Genomic DNA, 18,250 nt, shown 5'->3' with positions numbered 1-18,250 from the left:
GTTGTAGCATATGAATGTGTTAGGACAATGCAGAGCTACCTGTCGTGCAAACTTCTTGACTGTGTGTGAACAAAAGAAATACTTCTTTTGCTAATTCAGAAAGTTCCTCACCACTGTGGGATTCAGAGGCCTAGTCAAATAATTGTCTTAGTGTACTACCTGCTGTGTTCAATATTGAGTGAAAATGGAAGCCAGACCCTCAGCCATCCTATTTCACAGTTCTTCTTTTATTTAAATAATTCCAGTCAGTTTGGGGGACGCCAGACCTTTATAAATTAACAGCAGGGAAATACCAAAGGTGTCAGATTGCATATTTATCATCTTTCTCGTGTAATACTTAAATATGTATTAAGAAGTGACTGACATAAATTAGGCAGATTTCAGAAGCCACAGGCCGTGGCTTGTAGAGGACCCCCTTCTGCTTGACATTTCATCCTTGTCAAAGATCAAATTATTTTAATTTAGGCTGCAAATTATAAGGAATGAAGACTTCTTTGTGGGAATTCCCTGTGGTAATCTGACTTTTGTTGTTACTGCTGCTTGACAGTGTGCAAAAGATATAATATGCATGCAAATAAGGTTAAAAAATATGTACTATCTAATTATCCAGCCAGTACATTCCACTTGAAGACAGTGGGAGGCCTGACACACAGTATGTGTTTGATTCATTGAGGCCTGCAGGGTATTTACACAAGATTACTTTTAATTATGAAATTAATATCTGTTTATCTAGAATGTATAGGAGTAAGTGAGCATATACATGAGAAGAATTTTTAGTAAAATTAATCGTCACGATATTTAATACATATAAAATATGGGCAAAAACATGAATTTGCTTCCAAAATAATTGTGAAGGCCCATGACATTTTTATTGCCAGAAAAGTCTGATTAAAAAGTTACACTTTCAATTATAGTTGTTTTCCACATCTGCCAACTCACAGATATGTCTTTTCACGTAAAAGCTTTCCCTATATGCATGTAATACACAGGTTCTTAAAGAGCAAATATGAAATGGAAACTTTAATGTCAAAATTGTTCACTCTCCAGATTTACAACATTAGGATGCAGAGTATGCATTATAATACAGTTCTGTTTTGTGTTCTGGGAAAGTTTTAGGGTAAATGAATAATTATGCACAGCTGTTCTTGAGTTCTGCACTCCTTAAAAGCTGTGATAAAAGTTCATATAAAAAGAGGACAAAGTGCCAGTGACCCACAGAGCATCAAGCTGCAAGGTGTCAGTGGACTGTTACTGAAGCATGGTTAATTATTTTTCCAGTTTTCTTCCTGATTATTACATATTGGAATTACAAAATAAGACCCTTAATCAAATTTAAATGCATGACTGGACCCCCTACTGACTTGCAGAGCATTGCAGAAGTAGGATCTAATGTTTGCAAAATATATTGCTGTACATAATAAGGTATGTGTAGCTCACCAGGATGTCTGTGTACTCTAGCTATGTTGTGAGACATGAAGCTAATCTACCTTCAGCTAAGGTACAAGTTTATGTAACAGTCCTGGGAACTTTGGCTTACACCCACAGGTTCAATTGAAGTTGGGTCTTTTTAATTCTGTGGAGGTTCTTCAGTATTTTGTTACATTTTCCATGTGTGAAGAGCTTGCCCGGATCCTAAAAGAATGTGGGTGGGGAGGAGAATTGTGCCTGACTAAGTTGTAGTCACTTAAGGCTAGGTATATCCTATCAAGCTAGGTATGTCTTGTGTATGTCAGGCAAACTGTGCTTGCAAATGTCAGCTTCTGCCCCCTGAGAAGACAGTGAAGTTTGTTGCTCAACAGGCTTAAAAGCTAAGGTCCCTGAATAGTTTTCCTGCAAATGAAAATTATGGTCCCTTTAATGTTCCTTTTAACTTAAGGCCATAATGTAGCAAATTACCATATATCTATAAAATGTTTGTCAATGTTCAGCGTTGCTATTGAAAGCAGGAGTGTATCTAGTGAGTCTTGGAAAGCTCTTTGATCACTGATTCCTCTTCTTTGGCCCCATATACCTCTTTTGCCTAAATGTGAAAGAAATACTGAAAAACCTCAAGAACATGATACACAAAACAGTGAAAATCCCTCAATGATACTCCTAAAAATGGCCATGTTTTCCTTTGGCAATGATGCATGTTTCAGAGAACTAGCATAATAGCTATTGCTGATGGAGGTCCTAGGATAAGAAATGCTGTACCTGCATCAGCACTTTGATAATCTTACCTCTTAGTATGGGTTATTAATCAGACATAGCTCTACACTAATGTGCCAGTTGTACCTTTGGGTTGAAACTAAAACTGCATGGTGTTCTGTGCTATCAGGGACCCTCTTAGACCCTTTTCCATAAAACTGTGCATGCCCTGTATGCAGGGACTTCAGTTTCATGTGGAAGGGACTCAAGTGTTACAACAGCAAGTATCATTGCAAAATTGTAAGACAGACAATTTATCTGGAACAGGAAACAAACAAACAAAAAAATAACAGTTATTGCTATAGTAATTTTACAGTATAAATGTTTGTCTGCTAATAGGTGGAGTGATAGGTAGAACATTCTGATTTTTCTTTCTCTTTTACTGCTCTCTTTCTACCCCCACCCCCAACCCTTTGTTGTTTTTTGTTTGTTTCTGTTCTTTGTTTGTTTTTTTTTTGTTTTTTTTTTTCCTTGCTGATCAGTGTGATGGAATTCAGCTAGACTTAATCAATATTTCTCTGGAAGGAATTGCCATTCTGAACATCCCAAGCATGCACGGTGGATCAAATCTTTGGGGAGAGACAAAGAAAAGGCGTAGCCATCGTCGGACAGAAAAGAAGAGGTCAGATAAAAGAACCACTGTCACAGATGCCAAGGAACTGAAATTTGTATGCCAAGGTAAGCTTACAGATTAATATAGGCTACCTGGCTTCATAAAGTCACCTCAGTTCTATAATTACCCTTGCATTGCCACTTGTCAAGAGAAAGGATAGACAGCTCTTAGCTATTTCTTTTCTTCTACATTTAGCTTTTCTGATGGGAAGCACTGGAGCAAAGGCATAAAGAGACATGCTGATGATTACAATCTATGTACTTGCAAACCTGCTTTTTATTAGATGGGATGTTACCTGTTAAGCAGACTAAGCACACCATGTGGCACTGTTTGCTACTGTCATATTCAGTCTAGAAGTACCTGGAGTTCTGAGGAGTAAAAAATGCTTACTTAGCATTTTAAATGCTTATAAATGTCAGTGTGCATAAAAGTTGGGAATAATGATGGCCTGCTTCTAACAAACTTTTACTGAGTCTGTGGAAAATTACTTTAGTATAACAAGACAAAGCTACCATACTATGTTGCTGTGTACAATCCTTCATTGTATATGATGCAGCTTGTTTGTATGGACATGATCCTTCCTTCAGGACTTATTACTTTCCTAGTGATTAGGAGGATTTGCTCATTAAATTTTATTATAATCATAACTTTCAACAAATCCTTACAGTAAATAGTAATATTTATTCTACTTCACAGATTCTGAATACTAGGTGTTTTAACACATCATTATATATCACAAGTTGTGGTGATTTTAAAATTTTCTGTTCACAGCAAGGGATAAGCAGACCAGACTTCAAAAACTCTTTATTTATTTATTTATTTATTTATTTATTTATTTATTTATTTATTTCCTTTCTTTACTTTTTATTTTATGGAAATAATATCTCCTGCTTCAGTGGTTCCAGCATCCATAGACTTAATAAATGTCAAGACTAACTGTCTGATGTTACTATGGTCCTTTTACTAGTTTTGGGTATCTTATTTTTTGTATTTTATCAGCAATAGTTTTTTTTTTTTTTTTAAATCACTAGTTTTATCTTAATATGTGGTGTGGTTTTAATCCAGCTAATTTACCTGGATAACAAAAGTTGAGGAACAAAGTATTTTTTTTTATGGCTTTGCGGCTGCAATAGGTACTAGGACCCAAAATTTTCTGTGTTGTAGCAATTTCATATATTCTCATTGTCTCAGAGTAACTTACCAAATACCTTGTCACCTGAAGTCTTACCAGTTGCTGAGCTTCTTCATACACTACTATCTTGGTATTCTGTCAGTGTTCAAGAGATAGAAGCAGGCTAATGGGTAATGGACTCATAAAAATATTTTCTTTTCTGTTGCTTCTGAACATAGGGAGATGGGACACTTGACCCTTTTGATAAGTAGTGAAACAATTTATTATAATTTCTTTAATTGTTGGGGTTAAGTATGTATTTAATACATAAATAACATTGATCTTAAACTAATGACTGTTTTTGGTGCTGATATTAGAAGGATGTTACTATATATTTGCATTTTTCTGTACAGGAAAATAATAATAATGTCAGAGACTTTAAAATATCAAAGTGATTAGAAGATTCTACATTATCTATAGAAGTATTCATAATGCAAACATTAAGTACCTTACTGTAGAAACTATGTGCTGTGGACTGAAGTGGTTTCACCCAAAGTCTAGTTTCAAAGCAGAGGTAGACTTTTCAAAATTATAAGCTGGAACACCTGTATCTTGTCACTGAATACATGGGTAGTATACATCTACAGTAGCATTTCAGTGCTTAATAAGATTAAAAGAGGATTTCCCAACTCGGCATGTTTGTTGCACTTCTTTTTGAACTGGGAAGACTTTGATTGAAACCTTCTAAAGAAGAAACCTTTACAAGGTCCTGCTGCTGTCCTCTGCTCTTGAATTTGTCACTTAATATGAGCCAAGTATATGCAGCATGGTCATCACTGCAGGAAAAATTATCAAAGTTCTGCCACATCTTTTTTTTTCTTTTCTTTCTTTCTTTCTTTCTTTCTTTCTTTCTTTCTTTCTTTCTTTCTTTCTTTCTTTCTTTCTTTCTTTCTTTCTTTCTTTCTTTCTTTCTTTCTTTCTTTCTTTCTTTCTTTCTTTCTTTCTTTCTTTCTTTCTTTCTTCTCCAAATGATCATACAGATATGTATCTCTCTCTAAGCCTGCTCCTCTCTTTTTTTCCTCACTTACTGTTGTCAAAGTGTAGGTAGCCAATTGAAGACAATATTGAGCTTGTATTTTCCTTACCTTCCCATTATCTATCTCTGCATACTCAATCCACAGTTTTGGACTTCAATAAAATGGACATCTGTTTGAAAAACAACTTGATTAGCCTTAATCAGAAAAATGATATGTTAAAATGTAGCAATTTAAAATGTTTGTTGCTTAAATACATTCCCAGCTCATCTCATGAGCTAAAGAACAAGATTTGGCACTGATAGTGTATAGGTTTGTGTGGTCTATATGTATCATACATATTTCTATTGAACTGCTGACTGGCTTTGACATTTTTGTGTAAAAACATATAAGTTAATTGCACAAATCTGTTTTCATATAACTCTTTAGAAAGAAAATCTTACTTAGCTAAGGCTATAATAATACTAAATATTATCCTATTCTTTGTTAATGGAAGCAAATACTACACTTTTCAATTCAGTTCCTATCCAGAAATGCAGCATATAGAGGGTCTTTCAGCATATGTTATTAGGGAAAGAATTGGGTTCTCCTCCTCCTCCTCCTCCTCTTTCTACTTTTTCTTTATTCTCCTTCTTTCTTCTTCTTTAACTAATCTAACTTAATTTTACTAATTTCTCATTACCATTTATATTGCATGTTTGTATTATGTTACCATTTATATTGCACAAACTCAATGTATCAGAAAAACATATAACCACATACGTGACAGTCCATGAAGGTAGATAAGTCCATGAAGGTAGATGAACAGTATTTGGACAGGAATTTTGGGTAAATGTATACAGATATTGAAAATGTCAAAATTGCTTCTATAAAAAGTTGAACATACTGCATATAAACTAAAGTAGGAGTTGAAAAACATAAATAAGCTAGTTGATGTTTGGGAATGACATCCAAAACATAAGTTGAATCATGAAAACATATCTTCTGTGAAAGATATGTCACTTATATTAGGTGTTGAACAGCAAAACTTTCTTCCTCACAGAGATACTAAATTGAATTTTAAAGCCTTTTGAGAGAAAGGGAAATTATTCTTTTGAAAATTTCTCTATTAAACTTTTTGCTGAGTGGAGTCAGATTCCTTTAGGGGGAATATTTTTATGCTTTGTTTTGTTGTCATTACTGAAATTTAGTTACAGCCCTGTCCTGAAATGAAGCATCTTTTAAGGTCATCAATCTCTTTTAAAGTCAGTCATCATTTTGGCTGGGATAGAGTTAATTTTCTTTGTAGAGGCTCACACAATAGTGTGTTTTGGATTGTTGATGAAAATTGTGTTGATAACACACCAATGGTTTTAGCTGCTGCAGAGCAGAGCTTACATAGAGCCAGGTTTTTGGTGTGTGTGTTTTCTTTTGTTTGTTTATATGCTTTGTTTTGGTGGTTTCTTTTATTTATTTATTGCTTCTTGTGCTGCCTTACCAGCAAGGAGCTGGGGATGCTAAAGGAGCTGGGAGGGGACACAGCCAGGACACCTGACCCAGACTGACCGAAGGGATATCCCATACCATACTGTTGTATGCTCAGCAATAAAAGCTGAAGGAAAGAAGGAGAAGGGGTGTGGCTGGGTGGGTGGGATGTGAAACATTTGAAATGATGGTATTTGTCTTCCCAAGAAACCATTATACATGATGAGCCCTGCTTTTCTGGGAGTGGCTGAACATCTACCTGCTGATGGGAAGCAACGAATGAACTACTTGTTTTTCTTTGCTTACATGCACAGTTTTTGCTTTACCTACTAAACCGACTTTACCTCATCCCATGAGTTCTCACACCTTTACCTTTCCAATTATCTCCTCCATCCCATCTGGGGAGAGTGAGCGAGCAGCTGTGTGGTACTGAGCTGCCTGTTGGGGCTAAACAATAACAAAATCTCTTAAAACTTCATTGCAAATATCTACGTAGCTTATTTTTACAAGAGTAGTTTCAGTCATCTTGATGGATTCATTCCTGAAGGAAACATCTATGAACTATTAATGGTTGAAATCTTTAGACAGTAAATATTTCAGTACAATACTTCCTTCTTATTTATTTTGTACATCACCCGGCACACTGATACTCAACCAAGTAGTCAACAAGTTGATCTGCACAGCTTGTTAAAAGAACTTCAGTGAGCTATTGCTCAGCAATGTCCCAGACTTCTATAGCATTTCAACATAGTACATGTATGCATTCATGTCACAACACCTAACGCATACCACGATTCCGTAATTCTATGTGGAAATCTTGGTTAATAACTGCATTATGAATTTCTGAATGGAAATGCAAAAATTTTAGATATAGTTAACTGTCTGGATACATATTATTCTACAGTCAAAAACAGGGGACACACAGAGGGTATGAAGGCCTCAGAACACTTCAAAACTTCCATACACAGTGGAAAAGGAGAAAATACCTTTTTTCATTAGGTATCAATTTCCATCCTACAGGGGAAGGAAAACATCCTATCCCAAATTTTCATAGAAATAGGGGACTTCTAACAAGAATTCTAAAGGCAATTTGTCAGCTTTCTGGGCTAGCACATTATTTACATTTCTAGAGGTCTTTCAAAAAATGTGCTTTGGCCACACGACTACTCATTGCTGTTTAAAATTTCTTAACTATTATGAATTTTGAGATGTCTAAATATGAATGAATTACACTGGAGAAGTTAAAAACTGTTCCAGTTCAGCATATAGTGTGAGATCAGTATCAGTTTAGCTTATTTATGGTATGGTACAAGACATGTATAAGATTGCAATTATAGAAAGTTACAGATAATGTAATGGTTAGATTACCTTATCTCTCTAATTTTGTATCTTGTTTAGGCAGTTTACCACACATCGATAAATTGATACACATCAACACATTATTGCCATGGAAAAATAACTAAATATAGCTGTTTCTGACCTGGTTCTCGAAAGCCTATTGAACCTAGCAAAATGATGTTGTTTAGACAGAGCACCTAAATAGAACCATTTAATTACTTGCTGTCTTGACAATCCTAAGTAGGTATTTTTGTGCATATACGTACAGAACTTGAAGAATACAAGTACTATTGATATATACCAATTCTAGTAACCAGTGTTGTAGGTTATTTCTGTTATTTTAAGGAAAGGGAAATAAAATGGCAAATGAGAAAATTACCTTAAGTTTATAAAAAATATCCATTCAATAACTAACTTGAGGTAACACATTTGTTATTCATAATTCCAGCAAGCAGAAATATGTCTACCCCATGAAAAACAGTGACTAAATCAGTTAAACAACAAATGAAATAATTAGTAATGCACACTGTTGTGGGCTAGGTTAAACAATCATTAGCTTGCAAAACACTTACAGTCCTTTTGCAAGAAAAGTCTGTACACAAGCTGAGGTGTATATATATGCTTCCAAAGCAAAGATACAAGTAGGATGTATATTCTGGAAATACCTTTCTGGATAATATATGTAAGGGTTTGTATTTCTGTGAAGGATAATAGAAAAAGAACAGTGAAAAGGGAAAGCACTAAACAGAGTAATAGAGAATCTGTTGAGATATTTCTTAGGAAAAGTGAAGAGGAAGACAGCTTTTTCAGCTGAATTCTGACTATAAAACTGTTAGCTAAGCAAAGAGACTGCCTTCTGTCTCTTCTGTCTTCCTATATTTAAGGAAAATGCTCTTTTGTCTGTAACAATAAGAAAGTATGAAGAAAGAAAATCTAACATTGGTGTTCTCTTCCTAATGAAAGCAACCTAATAAGACCTACAAGTTGTCTGATACAGACATCAGGGAAGAAAAAAAGGAAGGAAGGAAAGGAAGGAAGGAAGGAAGGAAGGAAGGAAGGAAGGAAGGAAGGAAGGAAGGAAGGAAGGAAGGAAGGAAAAAGAAAATTTATTTAAATATAAATAAGATAACTCTTCTAATCCAGATATTTTTTCAAACATTAAACCTTTTGAAATACATATCTAAATTCAAACTGTTTTTTTTTTGTTTGTTTGTTTTAGAGGAGTAGAACCATGTTCTCTTCTGGATACAATGCTAAAGTATCCCTCATCTTTAAGAATGCTGAAGTCATTAGTTCACTGTACAGAAAGGACCATGGCAGAATGTCTGTCTTTCCAGTGTATGTGCAAATTCTTGTTGCAGTATAACTTCCAGGTGTTGTGCACTTGAGCTGGGGGAGCACCAGTCAGATTATAGTACAGGCAATGCTGGGAAGTGGAGCTACATTCAGTGGAGTTATATATTGCCCCTTTTTTATTTTGGGCTGCATTATTTTGTCACCTTTTAAAAAATTTGAATGGCTCACTGAATATCCCATTTCCTTTGAGTGCACTTGTGTTGTGGCACTCAATCATTGTGCATTGCCTCTTTTATCAGCAGAGTAGCAGCAACTGGCCACCACATCAGGCATTTTGCTCCACGTCTCCAGCTTAATAGCTACTGGGAACTGCTGTCCCACCAAAAGCAGCTTCTTGAGGTAGTTCATTGGTGTAGGAGGTGGTGATCATTGAATTTGCAATCTCTCCAAAGCCAATGAGGGCAAGCAACCTTTGCCAATTTGCTCAGATGGAATCATCTGTTCCTGTAAATCCAGGACCTGCATCTTTGCAAAAGTCAGGATACAACTCTTAAGTTGTTTCCATTGATACAATAGTTTTCATTTTTTGGCAGTTCCTCTAATAGCTGTGGAGCAGAGTGCTTCATATTGTGATGTATTTCCGCTGTTTAACAATATTTTATTTCTGTGGATACATGAATATAATAATAAGGAGGAAAATAAATGTCACTCTCTTTTTCCACATTAGCAAATTCCTACTTATTGTCTTTAAGCAATGGTTTGGGAGTTTAGACATAGTGCAGAGGTGAGAAAGGTGCTTAGCTACTTAACATGACAAAGTATTGGCTCTGGTAAGTGCACGTAGAAGGTCTTCTCAGTAGAGAAGTAATTTTTCTAACTGAGAACTTGGATTTTTTCTGACTATCTGATGGGTAAGTTTGTATTCAAATACCTTTTCAACACAATAGCTACTGATGACTGTGGATTTAGCTCCTCTCTTTTACAGCTTGAACATGTATACTGGGACAACAGCTATCAATAAGGGACAAATGGCACATTTACTTAAATTGTGCCTTGTACACTTTTGTTTGTAAGATCTTAAAGTCAAACATTCAGTTTACCAAGATATTAAAAATAACAGAGTTTTCCTAATAAGACAATGTACTACAGGACTCATATTTTGATTATGCCAATAAAAAAGTCTTTTCTCCTCTTTCTTCCTCCCCCCACAGCAGCAGAGCTTTAGGATACCTTCTTTTCCTCTATATACCTTTATTACTCACAAGGTTCTGTATTCAGAAAGAGCCTTATTCGTGCAAGTACACCAATCAGCCTAGGGGATGGAGTCCATAATTCATAACACACTTTGAATCTTTTAGAAATATAAATACCATTCCTAGTTGCTGTGAAATACTGATTTTTATTGTTAGAAGGAAGTAGTAGAACCTTGAAAAATAGATTGATAGTCTGATTTGGTTTTATATTTATAAAGCATGTATATAGGTTTCTGTGCAATATAGATCATAGTAGAAAAACAATTTCCTTTTATTTACAAGGCAGTTGAGATTGTCATTGTATTATACCTTTTGGTGCACAGAATGTTCATTTTCTTTCAAACGTTATTCATCAAAAGAGGATAATTATGGTGTATTTCATAGACTGCCAGAAGGAAAATGTATCTTTGAAAAGTTTCATTTCCCTTAAGTTGCTCATTTTCTATAGGAAGACAGAGCTATTAAGTAACATACCCATGACAAAGATTGATTAAAATGGCATAAAGGACTATCTTATCTCTAAGTACAGGGATTTACACATATAACTCTTATGACTTTAAATGTAGTAGGTGAAATTATCTCTAGCTATTGTAAAAAAAAAAAAAAAGAAAAGAAAAAAAAAGAAAAAAAAAATTGGTTTGTACAGAGAACTAAATGAAGGTGGGAAGAATAGCATGTTAGGTACCAACCGAAAAGTAGGAAGTTACTCGTTGTAGGGTACACCCATAATGTAGCATGCAAACTATAAAAAGCCAAGTTCTGTACCAGCAGCATTAATGCAGTATTCTGCTGGGACTTCCCTTGGCTGCTAAACAGTAAAAACATCACCTTGCTGATAGGTCTTAGGAAGGGTCTTCATCCAGCACCTTGGAGCAGTTCAGGCCCCTCTACAATGCATGCTGCAGCATCCAAAGTAAATCTAGGCTGTGTTTACTTTACCTGGAACAAGGGATATTTCCTTAAAAACACATTGTGCAGGGCCTATATTTTACCTCAGCACAGGTGTCTGTAGAAGGCTAGTGTGACATCTTCCGCAACAGACACAGTAACTCTGCTTTGCTGGGAGCCCTTCATGACTCTTGTAGCTTATTTACCCAGGTAAATGAATACTTACCTGTAAGGCAAAGGGAGTCATGTTATTAGTGAAGATGTGGTAAATGATAAGGGATGTGAATGGAATACCCAATGGCATAAGATTATACATATCATTTTCATTATAGCGAAGCTGATCAGCTTATGCAAGTTTTTTTGTTTGTTTTCTTTTCCCTCTGCTTTCAGTTCTGAAGGCTATAGATTTGCTAGTGTTTGTGTAAAGACTTGACTTTTGCTTGAAAATACGCATTGCAGGATGTAAAGGTCTATAATAATTTAGTTCATTTATGCACAAAAGGAGGAGCTCAGCTTTGCCTTTTTTGAACTCTTTTTTTGTTTCTTCATTCTGGTCTTTTCTCTGACCATAGCTTTGCTACTGTGCTTTGACAGTTTGCATAGACGAGTGACAGTAGCATAGTGTGGTGAGTCTAGAACTCGGTTTACTAACGTAGAAGACAAGTAATTATTATTTAAAGTTCACTGTGCTATCCTTAAAATGTGAGTATTTGTACACGTGCATTGGGCCATAAATCCTTCTTAGGGTAATTCCACTGAAAATGTGAGATTTATATGAGGGAGTAATAACGTGCCATAGCTCAGGGCAGAATTTCATATGTTCCATATCTCTGAATGTGCATGAGGAAAAAATAACAAGTTTCAGAGGAAAAAAAAATATGAGTTTGTATGTGTGTGTATAGATATATTTAAAAACATATGTTTAATTGACATTTTAGATTTTGTAATCACATAAATATGTGCCTTTTCCTCTACATCAGTTACAATTCCTTAACAAATGTACTTTTTTTTTTAAGATTTTTTTTTTGTTGGATATATCTTCTACATTTTATGTTGATTTATGCTCACATACTTTTTATTTTTTTACAAAACAATAAATTCTCATATTTTTCTCATATATAGCATGATTAACACAATGCAGAAGTATTAAATCTGTCTGAGAACAGAAACTAGCCCCCAACTTAGTTATAAAAGTCTTATATTATGGTACTTTGATACAGAGTTTTTCTTTAATTAACAAAGTGAAAACATCTGTTACTGTCTCAACATAGTTTCTGAGTTTCATATCAATTTTATAATTCATGTGTTTTTCTGCATCTGAAGTTTTGTAAATGTTGCTGTTCTTACTAAAGCTTACAAAAAGTCAGCAATTAACTAACTACAACAGGTGTTTCCTTTCTTGGGGAATGGAATGCATATGATTATTGTAATTTAGATTCCTGTGTGAGTTAAGGAATTGGTCTGTTATTAGAAAACATTACAAGCACATGGAAAATGATAAAAATGAATTAGAAAGGTTGGTTAAATTTAAGACTGAAACAGTTTTAACCCTTCCAGGCTTTCTGAATGTTGTGGCTGATTGCTATCTCCCTCAAAAATCCTAGATGTGACCAGATTTATGCATTTATGGTTTAGATTTGCAGTAATATTTTCTGATGCCAAACATATGTTTTTGTGTTTTGACCTTAGTACAAAAAGCTGCAATAATCATTCTGCAATATTCAATTTGTTTAATGGCAGACCAGTATTCCCTAGGAATGTCTGATAGTATGTTACTCAAATTGCTTGTTCATTTAACCCTGCCCCAGGTGCCTAAATCTTTAGATTAAAGATACAGAAATAAAAGTATAATACCCTATCATTTCTGGCTGCTGTAACACATAATCATAACCTCTGATACGTTCTCGTGTTCTATTACTTGTTACTAGAAAATTTCACATTCCATGAGTGTTTGCAAAAGGTGTTGCATTGACAGCAATTTAATTTTGACTAACAACAGCAGAGACAGCTGCAGTTAATGTACACATTAATATTACTTAAAAAAATAAAGAAAAAAAAAACAATGGAATATTCTAAAATATTGGTGATATGAAGAATTGGGTAAGACCACAGATTGGTTGCGTATACACTTTTATTACTCACTGGAGGTAGAATTTGAATTTACAAGAGAAAATCAGTGTTTGTGTGTGAGAAAGAAAGAGGGATGTGAAAAGGAAGCATATATTAGAACAAAAACAATGTCAGATTCAGTTTGCTGTATTTAAAAAACCAACAAAATCCTTTGTATTGGTTCTGTGTTGTTGGTGTTGGTTTTTTTTTTTGGTTTGTTTTTGTTTTGTTTTGTTTTTTCCTTTTTCCTCTTGATTTGAAAAGAGTTGAGTTGAGCAAAGCATTAAAATGTAATTAAAACTAAATATGTATATATTGGAATTGTGCAAGTATTTTACTAGTGACTAATTACATTGGAAGCAGAGATTTGTTGTTGTTGTTCCCCCACCCCCCTTTCATCTAAGCACCCATGTTCTGCTAGGGAATATGGAATAGCAAAATATTGTATAGCAAAAGCATGTGTGCAAACACACCTATAAAAAGCACTGTGGTAGTATTGTTTCAATCACATATTTACAGAGACCAAGTGTAATTCTGGTGATTTTGTTCACTTGTGCTGATGATAAGTCAAATTAAAAGAGGGGATATTCAGTCAGACCATGTCATGTCAGTGACCTGTTTCATTTTTACCTGCTGCCTTTAAATTGTAGTATCCCTCCTGACACTGTTAAGCATTGCCGGTAAACCACCAGGTTGTTTATAAGAGCACATTGTAAAGTAAGCTGTATTGGAAAGTATGAGCTGCCCAACAAATTAATGGCATTGTGAGGTGCTGCCTGCTGGGGTGAAAATAAATTTCAAGAAAATATAGGGAGACAGGTAATGGGCACTAGCTATGCTGCACAACACTTTTCAAACTGCTGCTGACTGTGTGCCAATGGATATGGCAATAACTGTCAACAAGATTTACAATACTTTCGCATTTACACAGTGAGAGTAGAAAGGCTGAAAGAGTTCTATAATTTTATTTAAAGTTTAGCGCCAACTATTTCTGGACCTACTATTTCCAGGCAACAGGGCTACACACATACTGCTCGTCTTTCATACGTGTCAGTGGGAGGGTTTTTTTATTATCATCAGAAGTCCTTGAAATTGGACATAAGAAAAATAACAGTAAAACAGAGGTATATGCTTAATTGTAAAGTCCAAGTAGGTACAGATTTTGCCATTTACTATATATGTTGTGATCTCTGATTGCACTAAATTGTGCTACCTATCTATAGCCCCAGTGGGTGGTTCCTGCAGGGGAGAAAATTTCTAGCTGTGATTCTTTCCATGATGTTGAGAATGCACAGCTTAAAGCTACTGTATTGGCTTTGTGTGCCCTCGGCAATACATTCCATGCTGCAGAAATCTGCAAGAGGCAAACTGAACAATTTTAAAGGCCTGCTGTGCAAGTTTCAGGAGTTGTCCCGTCATCCTCCTTGAGTTTTCAGACATTTACACTTAAAATAATTTTAAATATTTGTTAACATTACAGAAGTGGTAAAATTATGTGATTAAGTTGAATTTTATTTTTCTGGTTTGCACATCCTCAATGGAACTCAGAAATGCATACCTTCTTTGTGCATTATTTTCTAATAAAGACTGCTAGTTAAATAAGTTCTTTCCATGCTATCAGAAAGGTTTTGCAGTGGCTTCAGCTGCCAACCAGTAATAAAGCCTCTTTAAAATATGGACTAGAGTAGCCACAGATTTGTAATAAATCACAAATGATGTCAGTGTACCATTAGCATCATTTTGATGATCTTTTTCTTTTGCAGGTCTACTATACTATAGAGTACAGGAAAAGCAATGATATCGGGAGAGGGGGAAGCCTTCTTATAACCCAATAAATAATCTGAGGCTGACCAAACTGTTCCTTGTATTACATTACATGAAACTTATCAATAAATTGGCAGTTAGTGACTATTATGTATGTGTTCTGTGGTAACACCCAAAGGTCTCAGACACTAGATATTTTATAAACACAGATCAAATGGATGTTTCCTGTTTGAAGAATCAAAAAATAATTTAGGTTGAAAGGGACCTATAAAGGTCAAATAGACCAACCCTCTGTGCTCAAAGCAGGTCTAATTATATCAGGTTGTTCAGGGGCTTGTCTAGTACTTACAGTCTAGAGTCTAAGAATTTACTACCTAAAGTTTGTTTGCTAAAATCTAAGGGTTTGGTTCCTGAATGCAAGGTTAAAAAGTGCAATCTCATTTTGATTGTGTGTCACCCTAATTCAGGCAGTCAGTCTGTCATTTGTTTTATTTTCATATTTCTTATTCAGTTTATGATAGTCTTAGCTGACTCAACAGTCCTATCCCAGAGGCTCCTACCATTCACTTGAAGTTCTCTGCTGGGGACCTATGTTCTTGAAAGAACTTTAGTATTCCCATCCACGTGCAAAAGCAACACTGCCATGTGAAACCTTAGTGGAACTTCCACCTCAATTGGCAAATAGTGCTCTGGAACTGATTATCTCATTACTTTTTCTGGTCTACATTCATGGCTTTTCATTTCATCTCTGTTAAGTTTATAGGCTTAAAACAGTATGTTCATCAGTTCATGTACAGACTTAGTTAACCCGCTGATGATCAATGTTGAATTATAAGTTTACATTTAAATCCAATTAGAGGCAATTGAACTTAGGTGTGTTCTGAAGCCCACAGTGTCTTCTAGAAAGCTTCTCCTCCATTTATCTGGACTCTAGATATATTTGAGAATGTAATTTTCCTTCCAAATTCTTTTTATTTCTGCTTATTGACCTCTTACCTCATGGCTGTTTTAATTTCAATTTTATTTTATTCCAACAATGTGCCTAAAAGTTTAGAGCCTCTGCTTTCCAAAAGGCTTACAAACCTGTAATAATAATCATAATAAGCTCCCTGGAGTGGAAATGGCTTCACATTTAGGTGACCTTCTACAAGTAATCAAAAGTTTCCCATAGGTGGCCTTTTGCTCTAGGCTGTGTGGAAAATACTACTCGTGTCTCAAGCTTTTAAATAAGTTTATTCAGTTATTCTTTGCAAGTTTGGGGATGTTTAGAACCATTACCTAAGAACTGATAATATGGATGATTAAGTCTTTAGAGTATGAAAAAGTTATGCTAGTAAGAAACAATCAGCAATTTTTGTTATAAGATCGGAAATCATATTAAGATGTAGACACTTTGAGAATTACTGAGTAAGACATAATCAGAAGACATTTAAAACATCAAAAAATAATTGCTGTATAATTAATTTGGGGGTGATGGAGTTGATTAATCTTACTCTGTCTGAAGCAATTTTTGAAATTCACTTTCTACAGGTGAAAATCTGTGTGGTTAGCCTCATATGTACTGGCAATGCTTTTCAGTTACAAAATTGCCACTCATTTATCAAAACATATACAGCTATTCATTTTAGATATCAACCCATGAAGATACCCATGACGTTTATTTTTAAATATTCTCTTTCTAGAGACCCTTTTATGTAGTGAGGATCAACTCAGTTCAAATATCACTGTAATGCAGTCAATCTCTTTGTCTATGTGTGTCCAGGTTTGTAAAACTTTCTGGAGCATACCTAAGCTCTATCTGAGTGTAAATACTAATAGAGAATGGCAGTGTACTTTGCAGTAAGTTGTATTTCAAAGTAAGATCAAACTAGTATTTAACCGAATATTTCCATAAGAAGTAATGGAAAAAATTCAAGATTACAGAAACCCATTGGAGAGGGGGGAAATCATGCTACATACCTGCAATGTTTGGAAAAAAAAAAAAAAAGTTTTCCTATATGAATCTTCTGCTTACATTGTATTAAAAAACAATAATAATGACATTATTTGAATGTGAAAATGAGAACTCATTTTGATCAGGCCTTTATGAAATCATTTCTTCTTGAAGGAAAGAACACTAAACATCAGATCTAATATTGCTTGGTGTGATACATACATTTTTAGTTATCTAAGAGTGTTTGAAATTAGGGCAATCTGGTGATGGTGAGCCCTACTAAAGCATTTCATTATTTTGCTACAGAATTGTCTCAGAGTTATGGTTCTTGTATATACAAAAGAGTCAGTTTAGTAAAAACAAGCAAGAAAGATTGTGGTACAAATACAGATTGTCCTTACAAGTTAAATAACATTATTTAATGATGATCAATACACATTTGGTTCTAATTTATTCCAGTTTGAGTTCATAGGCAGGAAAAGTGACTAGTTGTCATTAACTTTTGTTACAGGCCAGATTTGAGGCCAAGTGGTAGATTTACTAATCTAAATGTTTATACAATATAAAAACAAGAACTTTTAAACTACCATACCTGCCATGTGGAAGTACAGCAATGAACCTCATAGAAGAACCTCATAAGTCTTCTTTAACCTCAGGTGACTTGCCAGTATCTTTTTGACATTTACATTGGATTTTCTTATACTAGCTAAATCTTAGTTCAGGAGTTGTTTTATAAAGCATCCAAGGCATTTAGGTCCAGCGGCATATGAAAATCCCAAATATTTGATTCCAACTAGAAAGAACTGCAGTTATGCTCCTTGTAATGGAAAATTGAGTTCACGTACATAACTGTTTTGGTCCAGTTTTCAAATCACTTCCTACTCATGAGTGCACGTTTATGAAATACTGACTGCTCTGCTAAACTGTTTTAACATATCATGTCATGTACTGTCTGTTGAATTATATGTCAGAATATGTCAGAATATGTCAGAATATGTCTCATATGTCAGAAAATTCATAACAATTTATTAGCAGTATCAGAAAAGACACAGAACAGATAGGCTTTGTCTACATTTTTCTAAGCTAAGTTTTGTTCCTGTGAAGCAAAGGTTTTGTGGTTGGGATGAGGCTTGCTTGTTTGAAGAACTAGAGGCTCTGGGTCTTAATTAAGTTCACTTTTGAATCTGGCTGATTTGGCTGATTAATGTAAAAGTTCTTGTTGGTGTAAAACTAGTACTATATTTGTGCATTCTTTGGCTT

The 18,250-nt window shown here is 34.8% G+C and overlaps 1 protein-coding gene across 22 annotated transcripts in view; it reads left to right on the top strand.

Annotated features, from left to right (window-relative positions):
• DGKB (diacylglycerol kinase beta) overlaps window positions 1–18,250 on the top strand; it is a 375,368-nt gene that overhangs the window by 295,360 nt on the left and 61,758 nt on the right. For 21 of the 22 annotated variants that reach the window (XM_068674063.1, XM_068674061.1, XM_068674059.1 and 18 more), the window contains one exon: window positions 2,670–2,865. In XM_068674063.1, coding sequence (XP_068530164.1) covers window positions 2,670–2,865 — 196 coding nt within the window. Of the gene's footprint in view, window positions 1–2,669; window positions 2,866–18,250 lie in introns of those variants that run through there. The other variant, XM_068674076.1, reaches the window with a different exon arrangement.

The sequence above is a fragment of the Anas acuta genome, chromosome 2, assembly GCF_963932015.1.
Source record: "Anas acuta chromosome 2, bAnaAcu1.1, whole genome shotgun sequence".
In the NCBI taxonomy this organism is placed as follows: Eukaryota; Metazoa; Chordata; class Aves; order Anseriformes; family Anatidae; genus Anas; species Anas acuta.
The sequence above is the reverse complement of the archived record's forward strand: the minus strand, read 5'-3'. Positions and strand labels throughout refer to the sequence as shown.